Here is a 19795-nt window from a genome sequence, read left to right as displayed (position 1 = left end):
TAAGCTGAGACAATGCAGCCCTGTGACCTTGTGATGCTTGATAGCCATATGTGCTATTTTAATGAAAAATAGGGACTTAAGTAAATGGCCGCCCATCGGCAGAGGGCTGTTAACGGGATCTCGCTCGGAGCAAAGACCAGGCCGGGGGGAGGGCAGGGGAAGGGAATTGGGATGCAATAGCCATAATCATCCCTCAGTGAATGACCTTCAGCCTCCTCTGCTCGTGGTCCGTGATACTCGTGGAGAGCCAAACCCAACAGGACGGCCGCCCCCGGGGCTGCTGGGCTCTGCCGCCGGCTCTGCCTTCGGCGTGCGCCCCAATTCGGTGACGGGCCTCGCTTCCCCCCCACTGGAGCCGAACAAGCTACTGCCGCCACATGGCTCGGATGCGTTAAGGACAAAGCACAAGCCAGCCATTCCCCCTCGCTCCGCTCCAGCCATCGCCCGCCGCCGGCGAGAAGGGGCTCGGGGCGGACACCCCTTCCAGGCACACGCACCGGTTTCCTCCCCCAACAAATTGAAGCTGTAAATATTGATAGGCCCCTCTTCCAGGGCTTTTTAATGCCCTCTGATACTTAGAAACTATTAAGCGCACCCATCATTACTAACCTGCGAAGTAAATGCGTCCTAATGGGCAGGCGAGCTACGCTGGCCCCAACAAATCATCTCTAATGAATAGCACCTGGCACATCCATCACCCTTAAATGCCAAAGCAAATCCATCTGCGTTAGCCGCTGAAAAGAGCCAGGCAGATCTCACCCTCCCTTTCTTCCCAAGGTAGGGGTGGGTTTGGCTTGTAACACGTAAGTGTGACTGTTTCCAATCTTTTCCCGTTCCCGCAGCCAGGATCTTCAAGGCGCATTTCTCAATAGCCGGGCTGCTCCCGCACACAATGGCGAGAGGTCGCTGGCAGCGGCATGAAAGGTTTTAAATAGAAACCAGCGTTTCTCCCTCGCGCGCACACAATGCTTCCCTGACCCTTTCCCGACCTCACCCTCAAATCTGGGGTTCACAGCCCCAGCCTTGAACCCGGCTCTGTTTTTTCATGTTTGGCCTCTCTATTTCCTGAGGTCAGGCAGCCCACCGCTCCATTAGCATGAAGCAACTCAGGGCTCATTTGCCAAAACTGACATCCTGGGAAAGTCCTGATGAATTTATGAATTAGAGGCTACAGATGCCAGTAAAAGAATTAAGGACTTATTTATTTATATATATATATATATATATATATGCACACGTGTTCATTATTTGCAGGAAATCAGCTGGGATGCTGCTGTTTTCTTTTTCTGAAAAGCGCCATCAGCCTTGAACGCTGCGAAGGCTGCGTCAGCAGTAGCTTTCTTTTAAAGAGGAAAAAACACATTTTTAAAGGTCTGTGGGGTTTTTTTTCGTTGTTGTTTTTTTGGGTTGTTTTGTTTTGTTTTGTTTTGTTTTTAAAGGAAGGACCGGAGGAAGAAAGTTTGGCGAGCAGGAGGGCGAGGGAGCCGGCCCGGCGTCCCCGCGGGGTGAGGTGCTCTCACCTTGCAGAACATAGCGATTGCAACACCGAAGCGAAGAGGTAAAATTTATATCCCATAAATCACATGTCAAGTGCCTGCAAGGAGAGGTCATTAAACAGATGTATGAGGCAAGAGGCAAAGTCCATCCATTTCAGAAGACGTTCCCGGTGTCAGCAGCCCTCCAGAAGCCTGGAGAGGCAGGGATCCAACCGGCGCAGCAGAAGCTTTCCTGATAGTCTTATTTATTTCCTCCTCGATTTATTTGATTGCATTTTCTTTATTGGAATAACTTCCCGGGCTTTCCCCTGTCAGAGGGATGCGGGATGGGAGAGCGGAGGGTAGCACATCAAGCAGCTCGGGAGGCAGGGAGGGATGGAGTGATGGATGGAGACCGCCCTGTGATTAATAATCAAACCGAGAGCTTTTACTGGGAGTCATGTGGAAAATGTGGCTTTGGAAACATTTGTCTTCATCCCACAAACAACAAGTGGTGTTTCTCTCCCTTTCTTTGTTTCTCACCCCCCTTTCCTCCCTCCCTCTCTCTCTTTTGGCTTTTCTTGCCCAGATTCGCTGATTAAAATCTTTTCCATCCTTTACCTGCTCCAAGTGGCTCCTGTTCTGGTTTGATTTATGCTTTGCTTATCTCAGGCTTCAGTGGAAAAATAATGACCAGATAATAAAGAGCACTAAGTAGCTTTTCAAATGACATGGCATCCGCTGCGCAGGACTGGGTTTTGCAGGGGAGCGGGGAGGGAAATGCTGGGATGGCCTTGGGCCAAAGCGGAGGGAGGATAACGGAGAGAAACTCCGCTCCCACCGCAGCTGTGGTCCAGCAGCATCTCACCGGGTGAAAGCATCTTCCAGCGGGGGCCTCGCCAGCCCCTCCACAATGTACCGACGGTCAGGTTAGAGGAGAGCAGACCTTGGATTTCACTTGGCTAATTGATGTTGTGATTTTCCCGGGGCTTTTGGCAGTATTGCGGAGGCTGTTGGTCCTCCCGGGGAGCCACATGGATAAATGTGGTCCAGCACATGGGTTTCTCTGGAGCAGACTCACCAGGATGCTCTTTCCCACCTCCTTATTCGTGTCCTGGAGAAACCCTGCCAGCGAGAGGAGATTCCCAGCTCCATCCTTAGGCTGAGCCGGGGTGCCCAAACCCCGCTGCCTCCTGCAGCCTCCGGGTCTCGCTGCTCCCGATGGACCTGCAAGTGCTCCAGATCCATGGGGCTTCACCCACAGCAGTAGGGATCAGCCTTTACTATAGGGTTGGGACCTGTCGGTTTCCCTGCCTCGTTCCTTGCTGTCTGTGGGGACGCACAGCTTCGCTGTTCCAGCTTGCCCCAGCCCCAGCCCCCGCACCAGTGTCATCTGGTTAAAGAATTGCCATTCATTTTAGGGTAGGAAGGACCCATTGTTAACTGTGCGATCAGGGAAAAGGGAATGTTTTTGTTGCCAATAAACTATTTTTAATCGTAATGTAGATCCAGGCTGGCCAGCAAGGTAGCGGCTGCGTGGGAATAGCGGGTTGTTGGCAGAAGCAGCGGGACGGCAGAGCGCGGGGAGGAGCTTTGCGGGGACAAACGCCGCTCATCCTCCCGCAGCAAAGCCTCGAGACGTCTGCCCTGTGCAAACGCACATCCAGCGGGTGGTGATGCACAGCGGCGCTCGCTCGGACCGGGAGGCAGCGGTAGCCAGCCCTGTCCCTTCCAGTACGCGTTCCCAACAAATCATCCCCCAAAACGCGCCGCTGGGCTCGCTTTAGAGGGGAGAAGAGACGCACGCCAGCGCAGGACTCGCAGCGTGAAATTATTGTAGAGGAGGGATAGCAGAGGACCCTTCTGGCTTTAAATAATCCTAAAAAATAGCCGTCTCTGGATTGCCTCCTGGCTCCTTCCAAGGAGTACGGGGTGGGAGCGTGGGTTTGTCGGGGAAGGGGAGGGATGCCTGTTCGTTTACCCCTCTCCCCTGGCAGGGAGCCAGCGGCTCACACCTATGGCGGTACCGGAGCCCTCTCCGCCCAGCGCACATTCCCCGCGCTGTGCGCTCTATAAATACGTGTGCATGACAGATTTGGCACCGCGTATTCCTGTAAGTGATGTAATCTTTGGGAAGTTACTTAGCAACCGTGGAAAATGTTTTGGAGGCTCTAATTTTTCAGTATGGTAAAATCGTATATTTATGCAGCGCAGCTAATCAGCTTGCTGGCAAGTCAGCGACGATGATCTCATTTTCTTCATCATTATTTTATGTGAATTGGGCTTTTAGCACTAAAGAGACCACAAAGATTTAATTCAAAAATGTGATTGCTTTATGTTTCCAGGGTATCATTAACATGGCATCTACGCAAATAACCATGGTAACAAACTGGTAATTAGTACATATATGGCACTTATTATTAATACAGAAACAGGACAAGTTCCAAATCAGCGCAGATTACAGTACATTATTACCATAGTAATTACCTGCAGTAACACACACAAATTGAACTAAATGGCCAATTGAACTAGAGTGAATGGCTTTTTATTCCAGTCCCTAAATAATGTGCATTCTTGGCTGAGTAGTTCAAGGTAAATAAAACTGTTTTAAATTTATTGCCAACTTTTTTTTTTCCTTTGGTGGGGAAGGACTGGTTATGGCGGGAGTCGAGAACCTTTTTGCTGTGCACACAGTATAATTATTGCACAGACCAAGCCGTTCCTGACGCCCATAGAAAGACAAAGAGGGTAAAAGTTATTAGTTTCTATTTTATTAGTGGGTTTATTTCTGTAATTTCAGCCATGAAGTAATGTTCAACATATCTAAAAGAGTCAATGCCAAATAACGTAGGTTCTACCTTCACTCGGTTTCTTGGGGGGGGGGGGGTGAGAGAAAAAGAAAGAACATCTGCCTTTGGAGGAGACGAGAAAACTAGACATTTTTTTAAATTATACCACATTTGTTAAACTAATGGAAAAGCAAGGTATTGACTTAACGCTTCCCCCATAGTTGGAAGCCTCAATGTAAAAGTACTGAACTCACGAACCCTGAATCAAAGGCGCTGGCTGGAGCAGGCAGTGCCGAGATGAAGCCAACCACCCGAAAAAAAGAGAAAAGCTTTGAATTGCTTCTTATTCTCCCCATTTCGCTACGTTACGTTGGTGCCCTGATGCCTGTCGCAACCCGGGGAGAGCGGGGAAGCCTCTCCTTCCAGGGTGCTAAAAGGTGCTGCAGGGCTCGGAGGAGGCGGGAGCAGCCCTGCCGGCGGGGTGCTGCCGGGGAGGAGGAGCCCTTCAAAGGTGAAAGCCACCTATCCACCCTCGGGTTTCGCTTCCTAAATGGAAATAACATTTAGAGAGCGGCTTTCAAAAGGAACCTCTGCCTGGCCTCGAAGTCTGCAATTTTTGCAGAGCGGGGAGCGAGCGCTCCGGCCGCGCCGCAGGAGTGCACACGCGCGTGCAAGGCACGCTCCGCACGCTCACGGGCCGCCGCTCCTGCAGGTGCATGGTTCAAGACCTCTTTTTTTTTTTTTTTTTTTCTTCCCCAGCTTTACCTCTTGAAACGATTCTCCCGGGTTCTTTGTATGATGATGATATTACCATTCACTTCTTATTTGGAAGGGCTTTCTTCCAGCTGACTATTTTCTTTTTTTCTGTCCAGAGCCCCACTTGAACAAGTTCTCGGAGCGCAGAAGTGGCCCCATGCCAACCAGATGAGGTGTCTCCCGACTCCTCAGCACCGACAAGCAAGAGCAGAATTAAAATTGCAGTTATTCACAGATTCTTTTTTCCCTCCTCTTCCTTCTCCTTCCTCTAGACAAGCATTAGTATTTCCACTCGCTGCCGGTAATTCAGACAACGCCATTCCTTGAGCTGGCTGTGTAGAGCAGCGTTGGATCGTACGTTCATGTTTTGTGATGGAGACAGGCGGGACATGAGGGTTTGGGCAGCCGGTGCGGCCGTGGAGGGCACCCTACACGTGGGCCTGTATGAGGGGAAAAAGTGGAGAACTTTCCCCGCCAGAAAACTGCTTTATTGTGCTCTTTACCTGCGCGCTCCTGCCAGGCGCACTGGGGAATCGTTGTTCCTTTATCAGGTCCATCTCTCATTGTACTTCACCTTCCTCAATTCATAAGAAAATTATTCTTTTAGCCGGCAAGCATTTAATTAAGTTTTGCCGTTGTTTGCTTTGGCTCTCACAGCATGGAAAATCTCCTGCTTTTAACAACGATCCATCGCACGTGGGTTCCGATAAAGCCAAATTGCCTCTAACAGCTCAGCTCCCTGCAATCCCCTCTCTACTCTCCATGCAGCTCCCCTTCTCCTTCCAAACCCCGAGCCCAGCTGACCTCCCGGCGGTGCTCTCAGCCCGCCCTGCCCTGCCAGAACCGTACGTAACCCCTTTTAGCGCCCAGCAGAAGCAGCAACGCTTCTCGTCCCTGCATCGTGCCGCCTGCCCACTCCTCCCCCTGCACCCCCCTACCCCCCCCCAGCCTGACTCACAAACTTGCCACTTCAAAATTAACACCCATTAGGGCTTATTTCCATCACGCTTTTCCCACGCACCCGCAGCAGAGCATTACCCGGGTTCAAAACGGGGTTTGAGCCTTGTTTTGACGCTGGGTTTATCCCAGTTTTGTTTCTTGGGGTGGGTTTGCCCTCATCAGAGCTGAAAGCATCGTTTTGGAGGGTGGGAGCACCGCAGGGCTGCCTGTGAGGAGCAGTTCCTCTCTTGGGCTCAGCTATTTAATCCAGCAAGTCCACGGTACGTCAGTCCTAAGGGGTAAAAGGCTCTTTCTCCTCTGCAGTGCCAACGGCCATGAGCAGCTCATCTCTGTGAAGTGAATGTGAGCTGCTATTGAGGGCTGTTCCTCCTGCACTGGCCATTTTTTTGCTTTAATTATCTCAATAGCAATTATTGGGGAAAAAAAAAAAAAAAAAAAAAAAACCATGATAAGCTTAGTATGCTCATCTCCCAGCCCTACTCCACTGGTGATCATCAGGAGGTGGGACCTTTGTCAGCCCGAGCACAGGCTCAGCTACCCCCAGAGAACCACAGCAGTCAGACCTGCCCTGAGGACAGCCTGGGAAATTGTAGAATCATAGTCATAGAATGGTTTGGGTTGGAAGGGACCTTAAAGACCATCCAGTGCCCCCCCCTGCCCTGGGCAGGGCCACCTCCCCCCAGCCCAGGTTGCTCCCAGCCCCGTCCAACCCGGCCTTGAACCCCTCCAGGGATGGGGCAGCCACAGCTCCTCGGGGCACCCTGCGCCAGGGGCTCACCACCCCCACAGGGAAACATTTCTTCCTGATATCTCATCTAAATCTCCCTCTTCCAGTTTGAAGCCATTCCCCCTCTCCTATCACTCCATGCCCTTGGAAAAAATCCCTCTCCAGCTCTCCTGGAGCCCCTTTAGGCACTGGAAGGGGCTCTGAGGTCTCCCCAGAGCCTTCTCCTCTCCAGGCTGACCCCCCACACCTCTCCCAGCCTGTCCTCCCAGCAGAGGGGCTCCGGCCCTCCCAGCATCTTTGTGTCCCTCCTCTGGCCCCGCTCCAACAGGTCCATGTCCATCATCACCACGCCGTGCCATGGCCACTGCCTCTCTGCGGTCCCTTCCCAGCTCCGGAGGCCAAACCAGGCACGGCGGGACCCTCCGGGACCCTGGCAGCCCGGCAGAGCTGTGCACAGGTCAGTGCAGGTCCACACAGCCCTCTCCCGCATCAGCACCCGGTCCGGGTACTGACAACCACCGACCTGGGATGCAACATCCCACTTTACCTTAAAAACCCCTGAAGGACAGAGCAGGGCTCTATTTTCTCTCTCCCCTCCTCTCATCTTGTTACTGTTTTGTTTTGCAGCCGTTGCTGCTGTTGCCATGCTATCGCCTTTTGTTGCTATGGATTAATAGTGTTTTTTACTTATTTTTATGTATGTCCTGGGAACATGATTGCTTAATTTGCCCTGCAGGTTTGTAGACCTGACAGGCGTTTCCACATCGTCCCAGCGCTCACCTTATCTTAATCCGGTTCTGGGTTGCTCGCATTGTAAATACCTGCCGAAATGCTCACGCGGAGGCTCGGGACCGGTATTTACCCCAGCAAGCGGCCAGGGTGTGAGCGCAGGGGACGTACTGTTCCTACAACCTGCGCTGTGTCCTCTCTGCTGTCATGGGGCTGTTTTTCATCTCACCCAAGAATAACAACTCCGAAGCCACCAGCGTAACGGTCTACCAAGCCTGGGCAGAAGGATGGGCTCCAGCTGTCCTCCGCGGACCCCTAGAGCCCGAAGATGACACATCTGAGATGCTCGCATAAAATATGTTCCTTTATGTTATTATAACGGGCAGCGGGATTTTGCCTCCAGCTTTTTCTGTCTCTGGAAAATCCTGGTCACGAGAGAAGGGCCGGGAGTCCCCCGGGACTGCGCCATGGGAGAGCCTTTTGTCTCCGGCGTCTGATGTGGTGACGGGAGCGAGGGTGTCGGGAAGAGAATAGGAACAAAGTGTTTTCCAGCGATTTTAGGAGGTTGGTTTGTATGCTCCGGAGTCAGAACACTCGGCACGGGGAGGGCTGAATTCCTGAGGCCGTTTGCCCCCACCCCAGGTCATTCGTGCCCCGCAGACCCCAAGGGCTGGTCCGTCATTGCCGGCTGCGGCAGCGTTCGCCATGGCTGCTCTAAGGACCCCTGTGGCCACCCCTGCGCCGTGACTTGCCCCCAGCCAGTCCACGAGGAGGACTCGCATAAGGAAACCACCACAGATTTGTGGCTTCATCGTGTTGTACAAATGCGGACGCACGAGGGGGGATCAGGAGGGATCTGCTCTGGGTCTGGCTCCGCTGCACACCCCTTGTGGGATAGTCCGCTTTATTACGTTAAGACAGGCCTTTAATTGCTCCGCGTCTCCATCTCCCCGTATGAAATGGGGAAAACAATCCATCCTTTTGTCCCATTATTGAAATCTACAGGGAAGTGACTTCGTCCCGTTATTATTTCTGCATTTTGCTCACCACAACGGCCGCTGAGCCCTAATGCGCTAATGAATATGGATGCAGGGATCGGTCTCTTCCCTGCTGTAATTAATCTTGCCTCCATCCTACTGGGTCATCTAATGAGCAATACTCAGACAAATATCCCCCTGGAGTGGTGGGCCTCGGCGGTTCCTTGGTTGCACACATCAAAGGGGAGCTGGTGACATCATGGAGATCACAGAAAACATCAAGTCTGGCTGGCTGGGGGGGGGGAAATAGCTTCTCGCAGATCCACAGCTGGTGGGGCTTTTAATTACACAAGGGCTGAGGAGCATTCCAACCATAACATCCTGCAGCCTCTCTGCCACCAGACAACACGTCTTTTATTAGCGTAGGAATGTATCTTTAATAAACTGGAGGTTTTTAACTTGTCAGAGGGTGCCGGGGACTGGATCCGCAGTGATGTTTTTTATCCTGGCGGTTGCATCGGCAGCGGGGCAGGTCGTCCCACGGCTGCCCTGGTCCCCTGCCCGTGCTGGCTCCGTCCCCGTGCAACGCTCGTTGCTCTCCGTATGCCCTCCGGTCTCGGGCACCCTGTGCTCTTGCAAGGAGGTGACTCGCCAGACCCTCCATGGGCATCTCGCAGCATCTTCTGTGCGGTCCCACCAAAATCCATCCACACCCCTGTGAGGAGAGGGACTGGCAGCACCATAGGAGCTGTAAGTGAAGCTAAAGTCAGCAAGGCAAAGGAGCAAGTCCGTTCTCCAGCCTTAATTATCATCTCTGCCATCGGCAGTGCCCGTGTGTTTGCACAAACTGGGCTTCTGGGGGGATGTTCCATGCAAGTAAATTCTTTTTCTCCAATTCCAAAACTATTGTCACCATCTTCCTCACCACTGCCTGCATATATATATGAATAAATGTATGGTCCCAGGTAATTCAGGAGGGTTTGGGGCTTTATTTGAGGTTTTCCTTCACCCTGCTTAAAGCGGCACCGGAGGGAAGGTGATGCAGAGCAGTTGCTCCACCGAGAAACAAATCTCCCATATTGTTCCCTCTCCTTTATTTGGCCTGAGCGGGCGGTAGCAAGGCAGCCTGAAAAAGCGCGCTGTGTTCCGAGGTGTGCAGCCCCGCAAACGGCTGTTTGCTTAATCAATGGTGGGGGCCGGGAGAGGTGCGACGCCGGAGATTTGTTCTATTGATTAACCCAGCGCTTGGATGGGAGGAATCAAACACTGGCAGTGGATAAAAGCCTGGGAGGTGAATAGGGCTATTGTCGGGTTTAGTTTGCAGGTTATTGGGTTTGGGGGAATTTATTTTTCTTTTCCTACCTGCGGGGCTGAGGGAAAGCAGAATAACTTTTCTAATATTCCTCCCCGCATCCCTGTTTCAACTTCCCCGGTTACCGCTACACGCCAGAGAGACACCCCCCTCTGCATGCCAGCCAAAAGTAAGATTTCACATTATCGCGTCTGACAGCTCTCATTCCTCGGGCACTTTCTTTTTTCCTTTCTCAAAGGAGGGAAAAAAATATCAAAGGTTCCAAAACTTGAGCACCTTCTGAGTCTGCAAAATGCAGCCCCTTGTCGGGAGCGATGCTCTGAGCACACAAGCAGGAGGGAGGGTCGATGTGATCCTGCGCAGTTGGGGAAGAGTTACATTTGTTTGACATTGCGTTTGCCTTGGGCCTTTGGAAGATGCAGTTTTCAATTAATCTCATTAGTTTGGAAGTAGACAGAGGGGCAGGGAGGGGAGGCGGGAAATAGAAATCATTTCATGGGGAATTCTCTTTAATGACTCTTTAAAAAACATGTAATTGAAATCGGTGCTGGTGGAAAACGTTTCAACAGTGCCAAAGCCAGCCGAGGGGAAGCAGCAAGGGATGCTCAGAAAATCCCGTGTACGAGGGATGTGCCAGGACAGGGCTGAGCCACGGGGGCAGGAGGCTTTGGGGGGGCTGCCATGGGGACAGGGGCAGGATTGGGACCCACAGCCGGCTCCTCGTGGCCCTGGCTCCACAGATGAGCCGCCCCGGCTGCTGCAAAGCCCCAGGAGAGCCCTACTTGCCATCATCGAGTGAGCATTTAATTTCCTTTTGCTGCTCTCCTGAGGTTGGATTTGCAAGTCTGGAAATAGTCAGTGGCTCCTGCAGCTTGCCTTTGCCTCGCTCGCCGACGAGCTGCCGGACCCCACGGGCGCGGGTGGCCACTATCTACCCACTGTGGTGCCACTGGGATGACTTAGGGGTGGCCTGGGGTGAGGACAGGGCACGGTCTGGACAGGCTCCAGCCTCTGCATCCCTGGAGGCACGGCCGGAGGAGGGACGGAGCCTGCCCATCCGCTCAGGGCGTACAAACCTCTCTGCCTCGCAATAACCACCCCCAGCATCACGCCTGCTCACCGGAGGAGAGCCCAGCACACCTCGGGGGACACGCTGAGCATCCATCCCACCGGCCAAAATTCACTGCATCCCAATCAACCACACATCCACCGGAGCGGGAGAACTGTTCGGTGAGAGAGGCACCGCTTGCCCGTGTTTCGAGGAGGATGCTATGGCAGAGACCCCCGCCAGCCCCCCGCACACCCAGAGCTGCCCCGAGCCCCGCACCGACCCCACACAGCCATCCCTTCCCGGCTGCATCGCCGGCAGAGGTGCGCCCTCCTCTCCAGCCTCCAGGCTGAGCATTTAATTGATCGGATTATCCCTTATTTACTAATTAGCAGCCTCGCGCTCAGACGGCAGGAGCGGGGGCCAGCAGCGCTTTCCCTTTATACCGAAGCAGTTGGTGTTTGACGGCGGCAGAGGCTCCGTCAGCAATTTGCTGTGATTCATTTCTGCCGTGTAAAACTGAAACTTGGCACGCAGCTTTCTCGGGAGCAAAGCGACACTGCCGGGAAGAGGCAATGCCAGACTCTGCCCACCTTTTAACTTGCCTTATTTTTCCTAATTCCGCACCAGGGTTTGGTTTTCTGTGTTTAACGAGCTCTGTAATTACTGTCAGAGATAAAGTCTGCTGCTCCATGTGTGCAGCACTAATAGAGAAGATGTAACCCGAGGGGAGGGACATGACACCGACGCCCGGAAGACCTGGCTTTTGTCCCAAAAGAGTTACCCACTGCAAAGACACCTCCTCTTGTCCATCACCCACCCCTCTCCGTCCTCCTCCACGCTGCTGCCCGCGCCGCCGTCTCTCGCTCTGGTGTTCAGCCATCCTCCCCCAGATCGACACTCAGTGGCTAATGCCACCCGCAGTCAGGCGAGCGAATTTGGGTCCACATGCCTGGGCAGAGGCAGACTGCAGGATTAGGCCCACTGTGTCACCAGATGGTATGATTTTTATTCCCCCTAGCTCTTCGGTAGTGAGATTTTGAGGACTTGGGGACAAAAAACTCAGCCGGCACCACAGTGTCTTCCCTTTCCTCCCCTCGTTTGCCATTACATTCCTGCCACGCTACCAACCGCCTCCGCTGAAGGACAGAAAAGAGCAAACTATGACAGAAATGCCCATCCTTTGCAGCAGAACCTGTGAGGTCAGCGAGCCTGGCCCGGGGGTGTAAGATGCTAAAACAGCAGAGTCAAAAGAAAAGGCTTAAGGGTGTGCTGCCAGGCTGGATGAAGCAGACAACTGGGGAGGAAGGACACTCAAATCCACTGACGATCCATTAGCGGGCTCTGTGAGGAGATGTGAACCTCGCTCCTGAGCCAAAGAGCGCGCCTTTTGACTTATTAGCAGCCAAACCCTTGTGTGCGTTCCTTAGGGGCGTCCCAGGGGCACACACAAACCAACGCCTCTCCCTGCCAGCAGCCAGTTACACGAAAGGCAACTCTGCCGTAGGAGAACATCTCAAAACACATGTCCACAGGTCCAGGGTGCTCTGTGCGAGCGTGCAGGGTACGAGGCAGGGATGCCGGGGCTGTGGGATGCCAGGGCTGTGGGATGCCGGGGCTGTGGGATGCACGAGGTGCCCAGGATGGAGGGTGAGCTGCTGCCACGTGGCTTCATCCCAGAGGTCAGACGCCACGACGCGGCCACGGCGCCGCCGGCTCCCGGCTGACCGGGGGAGGGGGGGATGATGCCGCTTGGGTGCAGCAGGGCAGGTCATCCCCCCCCCACCGCATTCTCTCTCTCGCCAATGGATCAATTGTGTTCAGAGCGCTCTGGGCTGGATGTAGGTCAGGCACAGCGCTGGCTCCGGCACTGCCATGAGGATATTAAACCGAACAAGGATCCCTCCTTCTCCCTCCATCCAATGCCCAGCCCTTGGTGGAGCGCAGTTTTGGCTCTCGTCCTAAAGAAGAAGAGCATTTCTTTGGGTCTTTGGGCTCGTTTGAGCACAGCCAGTGTGTGTGTGCAGCTCCCGGAGCAGCGCGGATGCTGTGTCCTGGACAATGTACGTACTGAGCGATGAGCTCTCTGCTCGTCTGCGCACGAGGAGAGCTCTGCGCTGGGAGGGGAATGGGCGACATGACCCAGTTCGTGGGTTTCTGTCAATACGGCTGGCTTCGCTCCCTCGCGGCTTTGTGAAAGGGATGGGGCCGGACCAGCTCCCAGCGAAGGGGGATTTCTCCACTGGGGCCCACCGCAGCATCGCCCGGGGCCGGCCGGGCAGCCCCAGGGAGGGGGGAGCTGGATGTCCCTGTGTGGTCGCTCCCCTGCTTGTCCCTCCTCAAGGAAGGGAGCAGATAAGAGAGTGACATCCTAACCTTCAACACCGGGACCTCTGGTTTTGGCCACCCAGCTTTGATTCCCCCCAAGAAGCCTTTATCACTCAAGGAGGAAACCCAAATCCTCTGGGAATTGGGGCTCCTCCCGGGCTTGCTAGCTGGAGGGAGGGGGAGGCATGGTCAGAGAGAGAGCGAGCAAGCAGAGAAGAAACTTTCTCACATAAAAAATTCAGTAGTTTAAAGCAAACTTTGCACTAGCTGAAGGTTTGACCTTGTGTTCTCTACAAAGAACAAACAAGAGAAGAATGAGGATCATATTATTTTGCCTGAAATTTGGAGTGGATGAAACCCCTGCTGTTCCGAGCTCCTGCCATGAATGGCTATAAACAACATGCATTTCCGGAGAATGAATTAACCAGCGAGCCTGACTACTGGCTGTATTTTAAGAGATGTTTATTTGTCCTCGCTGCCTCTCTAGAAAGAGTTGCACAAGGACTTACTAAATTTTAACCCCGCATTGTTCTTGGGTAAACACTGTCCTTTATCCATCGTGACGAGCTCTCGCAGCCCAGATAAGCACACGTTAGCTCGTGCTCTCCGGATCACGCAGTGCTCCCCAGGCTGCCCCGGGCACCGGCGCCGCACGCAGACCCCACCGCAGACCCCGGGGCAGCCAGATGGTTCCCGCCCGCCCGCAGAGCTCTAACAGTTTTCTGCACCTTTCTGCCAAAAAGTTGTTTGCAGGAAGGTGGGGATGACCTTGGGCTGCAGCAGCGTAGCTGAGCCTGTAACCTATGTCCCGGCTCCCATCCTCCTCATTTCACGCTGTGGAAAGGGTGAGAAAACGTGAACGCCGGCCAAAGAGCTGTGCTGCAGCTCCCCAGCGAGTCGAGCCCCAGGGACAGCCGTGTCCCGAGGTCCTCCTGCCCCAGGTCCCACCACCACACGGCGCAAGCGCTGCGGTGGGCGCGTGTGCCGCCGGCCGTCCCTCGCCCGCCCTTCCCGCAGGCAGCGATGGGGAGAGCGGAGCGCTGAGAGCTTCCTCCTCCCGAATTTGCGCTCTGTCTCACCAGCGATCACCGGTGAACACGCGAAAAAGTTCTAAAGGGGATTAATACCGCTGCATACTTTCTGCCTCCTTTCATTGGCAGGGTCTAAGCAACCGGTGCTTTTGGACCATCCGCCGGCACCCAGCGGGGTGGGGAGGGAGGTCTGCACGGCCGTCGGCATCCGAGCAAGAGCAGCCTGGAGTGCCGCAGTTTTGGTTTTGCTGCGCACAAGGGAAAGGCTGAGTAACCAGCATGAAAGGCAGAGCCCGGCGCCTCCGCGTGAAAGCCGGGCCGGCTCTCCCTGCCTTACCGGGAACCCCCAAGGAGTCCCCACCTCCCTACTTTTGGGGGTGTTTTGGGGTGTTTCCCCCGCCTTGGGGGGGATGCAGCCACAGGACGCGAGATGCTGAATGCGGTTCTCCAAAAAGCAGAAGGATCTGCGCCTTGTAGAAACATTTCTGAACTCGTGTTTGTTCCCTCTCCTGGGTCTGGGCAGAATGTCAAAGCCTGCTCTGAGCTGGAAATATTTTAAGACTAGCACTCGCTGGAGACTGAAACAATGGCAATTCTTCAGCTACTGAGGCTTTTATAAAAGGGCTTTTGACACAGAGGCTGCTTAGGGTTGGGTCTTGGGGTTTTTTTTTTGTAGTTGGTTTTTCGGAAAGCACGGTGCTAGTGTCCGCCTGCGTGTTTGCGCGCACACTTTTGTGTGTGCAAAAGAATCTCTCGGCTTCGGGTTGGGCCGTTCATGTGAACGCCCACGAGGATGCCCGCAGCCCTGCTAAAATGCAGCCGGCTCCGGCGGGGAGGGAGGACGCGCCGCTCACAGGGGATGCCATGCAGCGATGCAGGAAGAAGACATTTTAGAGTAAATGTCAGCTTTTGCGTTTCTGGGTTTGGGGCTTTTTTTAAACGCGTGGGTGGGACTTTTAATGCCCACATGAAGCTGAGACAGTTTCAGTCTCCGGGGCTTATCCAGAAGATTCACACAAACACTATGGAAAGTGTCTCTATGCTTAGGAGGAGGAAATCTGACACTGCTGAGATTTTAACCCGGTATTCCAGCAAGGAGCCTCAGTGGTTAGTGTGTCATATCTGATAAAGGCTAATCAGCCCTCCTTCAGGCACCATTCAATTCTTATTTTCATCTGCCTCCCATGCGTATTGCGTTATCTGCGATATGTACTCACACGCAGCCAAACCAGCGCAAATCCTGCTCGGCTCTGGTGTCCCTTTGACACAAGGAAAAAGGTGAAGACGTACACCATGGACGCCACGACCGGAGCCCTTGCAAACAGCCCGGGCAGCTCCCTGCCAGGTCTTCAGCGCTGCCTGGAAAACAGCAGTGTCCGGCACCAGTTTGCACTGGTGTGGGGATGGGATCCCACTGGGGAGCGGGTTTCCTGCACAGCCCGGCTGTCGGCCGCCTGCCCCGAGTGCGGCATCCCCCGGCCCCGGTGCCTGCCCGGCTTGTGCCGTTCCACGGCGTCTCCTCTCCCCGCGAGGTGTCTGCAGCCTCCTCAACAATTATCCCAGTCGCTGTTTGTTCAGGCGATGTGGATTTAGCTCTCCAGCCTCATGTGTAGTGTGTGTATAGGGAAAGATAGATTGCCGCTACTTTCCAGTATAAATCACATTCCTTACAACACTCCAAAGTAGCATTTTCAACCTCAGGGTGCTAATAGGATCCAGCAGGAGAAAGAAATGTCAGCTAAGTAGCAGGCGCTGTTTGGAGAGTGCAATGGAGCTGATCCACAGCCCCGGGGCAAAAGGAGCAATCCCGGGGCAAAGGTTAAAGAGTTCAGGAGCACTTCAGCCTACTTAATTGCAACAGGCCTCTTACACAGCGCAAGATGGATGACCCAAGCTGGGCAAGGGGGGCAGAGCGGGGCCAGCAGCATCACCAGCTGGAGGCATGCAGGCGGCCGGGACCGCGGCGGAGGGGACCGCGGCGGAGGGGACCGCGGCGGAGGGGACCACGGCTGCTCCTCGCCCCTCCCCAGGATGCTGCTGGGTGGCAAAGGTGGCCCATGCCACAGCGGGGATCCCCGGCCACCGGATCTGTCCCCTCTGCTGGGAGTCTGTCCCCAGCCTCCTCCGATAAACGGGAATTTCTATCAGAGCGGGCTGATGCCGTGGAGGTTTTGTTGCAAGAGCTCAGCACAGCACTCATCCAGGCAGATAAATAACTGGTAGCAAGAATAACTCCAGCTGCCAAGGAAATGTCTCTTGCTCCCCTGAAAATCATAAGGAACATTTTAAAAGGGGAAAGAGGGGGGAATTGGTTAGTGTTGCTGTTCTTGTGATTTTTACAGGGTTTGTTTTCCGATTTCTTTTTATTTTGAATCGTCAGAATCTGAACATGTCAGCCCCAAGGTGCTTCTGCTGGGAAGGTGCCTCAGATAATATTTTTAGTAGAGTTTTGCCTTGTTTTCTGACGCAGATCTGATAAATGTCATCAAAAGCTGATGTTTTGCATAGAAAAGATCTTTTGCATTTTTTTTTATCTAAAGAAAAAAAAAAAAAAGAATAAAAATATTTCGTTCATTTCTCACCAGTGAGGTTTATGCTGTTTCCCTGGTGATAAAAGCACAGGGCTGGCTCTTGAGACACATGCATTTAATTCCCAGCTCTACCGCAAACCCCCACCATGACCTTGAACGAGCCACTTAGGCTCCGATCCGTATGGGATGAAATTTTTCTGCTAAAGCTCCTGTTTGGCCTCTTCGGTTGGGATAACGTCTGGGGGGGGGGGGAAATAAATAAATAAAGCAAAAAAACGTTCATTTCACGGGGGCACCCTGTTCCCCACCCCACCGCCCACCCATTCCCACGGGGACCCCACGCTGCCCTGCGTGGGGGCTCCATCCCTGCATCCCCGAAGCCCACCCCGGCGGGCCCCGGGGGTACCGGGCGGCCGAGCGAGGGCTGAGGATGCCCTCTCGTGGGAAGAGCGCGTCTCGGCTCCCTGTGCCCCGCGGGGACGTGGGCAGAGTCCCCCCCTGCTCCTGTCCTCCCCCTGCCCCCGGCTGGCGTGGGTACCCCGCAGACACGTCCCCCATCCTCCCCGGGATGCAGACCCACCGCCGGGGCGTCACCAAAACCTTTCCGGGGCAAAGCATTCGGCAGCTTTTATTGAGGAGAGGGGAGAGAAGGGCGTCCTGCCCACCTGTAAGAGCAGCCATGGGGACATCCCTGCTCCCGGCTCCCCTCTCCGAGGGTCCCATGCCCCCCCAGCCCTGGGGGGCTCAGGAGAGGAGCAGGGCAGCGAGGACGCAGGGCAGCAGGAGGCCGCCGCCAGCGAGGCCGGGGGGTGGCCGGGGGGCTCGGGGGGAGCCGTTGCAGAGGTCGGTGTCGCAGCAGTGGATGCGGACCCCCGGCAGCTCCTGCTGCTGGCAGTGACGGGAGGTGGCACAGCCGCTGGTCAGCAGGATGCCCAGGACCACTGCAAAGCAAGCGCAGGGCGGCATGTCAGGGACAGGGGGTGACAGCCGGGACAGGGGGCAACAGCCGAGAGGGGGGGCGATGCTCTGCCAGCCTTACACTGGGGTCAGGCCCCATTTGAAGGCTGAAAGGTTTGCTTTGGGGTGTGAGCATCACCGGCTCGTTCCGGCACCCCCTGCCATGCCGGCCCCTCCGGGCACACTCACCGCTCTCCGTCTTAATGCAGAACCGGTGTTTGAAGCCCTGGTGGGAATGGGAGCAGGTGATCACCTCTGGGTTAGAGCACCCCATGTCCACGTTTTTGGTGCCAACAATGATGTTGCAGCCATAACACTGGAGTCCGGACACTGAACAAGAACCATATGAAACACAATTGGATTTTTCCAGGGGGAAAATAGTTCAGCTCCTTCCTAGCTGCTCTCTGACGACAGCTTTGCAGCGCTCTCTGCCTTGCCAAGTCGCATTAAGCGCAGAGCCAGAGCCTGAAGCCGCCTGCCACTTGTTTACCCAGTGGGCCCAAAAAATATAAAAGCGTCTCCCGCTAGAGGTCAGTGCGAAATCAGAGATTAGCCAGAGATTTGGGCTGGGATCAAATGGTGGGAACAAGGGAGCTTTGAAACAGGGTTTGTAAAGAGTAGGTGAAACCTCCCGACCAAAGACATCACTGAGCCAGGGCTCGGTTGCCCTCGGAAACAGCTTTTGCCTGTTTCACCAAATTTCTCCGGTTTCAGCTGCGCCTGCGTTGGAGGCGTTCACGCCACAGGGATGGTGTCATCGGCGTGGTTTGGTTTTTTCCCTGAACGCAGTCCTGCTTTTATCGCAGGGTCTATCAGGGAGGCAAAACAAGTCCGAAACAGAAGGGAAATCCTCGCTCAGAGCAACTGCGAGCCCACGCGCCTGTGACCCCGCGGCAGCCGCGTTGGGGTGTCCCCAGAGCTTCGCACACTTGTACTGGCGGCAGCTCGGTCCTTCCCTGCGGGGTCAGCGGCTGTGTCTGGGAATTGCTTGCCCTGGACCAGAATGGGAATGAAGCCATTTCTCGGGTTTCTTTAGAAAAAAAGGAAGCCTTCAAAAGATATTCATTTACATCATCCCCAGAGTTTAAGGCAAACGCAGCACCTGATCTCTGTGTTGATTCATCACAGCAACAAGAATCAGGTTGCACTGACTGTTGCCGTTACCTTTCCCTGGCTCCAAATGCCGACCTGGAGCCCTTCCCGAGGGATCCCGGCCTCACCTGCTCCCGCGGGGTTTTCGGGAGGTGGGTGAGTGCCCTCACACAGCCGGGCAGGGCGAGGGGAGCCCCTGCCCCGGCGGGACTGGGGAAGGGGACCCCAGGGGACCCCGGCTCCTGGAACCCACTCCTTACCCGCGTGCCCTTGTTTTGTGTAAAACGTGATGACATTAGCTCCATCCTAAAACCGCCAACACAAGGCAGCACGCAGCTACATCGCTTGGGGTGGGAATGCCCCTAAATTCACCCCGAGGATAAATCCCACTTTAGCAACCAGGGGTTGGGGAGGATGAGATCAACCGTAACTCCAAAGCACGGGCACACCCCACACCCCGGGGACAGTGGCACTTACCCTCCGGGAGGACGAAGACCACAGTCATCAGAGAGAGGATCCCATGGGCACCTCCAGGCATGTGTCCTGAGAGCATGGGGGTCAGTTCCCAGAGCCTGCCGGGGGCTCGGAGGACGAAACACCGGCGTCTGGGGCAGAGACCACCGCTCCTCCCGGCTCTTCCCCCCGGCTGAGCACACCGCTCGCTGTTCACCTGCCAAACCCTCCACCAGAATAAAGGGTGCAGCCGAGATCTGGCCGCCCCCCGCTTCTCCGGCCAGCCCCGTGGCGCCCAGTCTCGCTATGTCGGTGCTTAATTTTTCCCTTTTCCTCTCGAGAAATTCTCCAATTCTTTCAGTTCATGCACAGACGTGAATGCGTATGTGCTACCCTCGGTTATTTCTGTCCTATTTCCTCCGTCCACGATCACTTCCCATTAATACTACCGTGCAGCAGCTCTTGGAGAGAAATTCTCCCTAATCAAGATTTAGTTTTAAATCCACTTCGAAATCCTCTAATTCAGTTGGATTAGGCAGAAGGGGTTTGGGGAGATGTGTGTTTTTACTTTTTTTTTTTTTTTCCCTCCTCTTTTTCCTCCCTGAGCTGCCTCGTCTTCATGAACCCACC

General features: G+C 54.5%; 1 protein-coding gene across 1 annotated transcript; it reads right to left on the bottom strand.

Annotated features, from left to right (window-relative positions):
• Positions 1-17407: 17407 nt before the first annotated feature.
• Positions 17408-19265, bottom strand: LOC309679490 (ly6/PLAUR domain-containing protein 1-like; the record flags this gene model as incomplete). The annotated part of the gene is made up of 3 exons (XM_082492817.1): positions 17408-17604; positions 17810-17950; positions 19190-19265. The coding sequence occupies 3 exons, from the start codon at positions 19263-19265 to the stop codon at positions 17408-17410; spliced, it is 414 nt and encodes a 137-aa protein (XP_082348943.1).
• Between the last annotated feature and the right edge of the window lie 530 nt (positions 19266-19795).

This window comes from Vanellus vanellus (assembly GCF_965231255.1).
Source record: "Vanellus vanellus genome assembly, chromosome: 18".
Classification (NCBI taxonomy): Eukaryota; Metazoa; Chordata; class Aves; order Charadriiformes; family Charadriidae; genus Vanellus; species Vanellus vanellus.
This window is presented reverse-complemented; position numbering and strand designations above follow the sequence as displayed.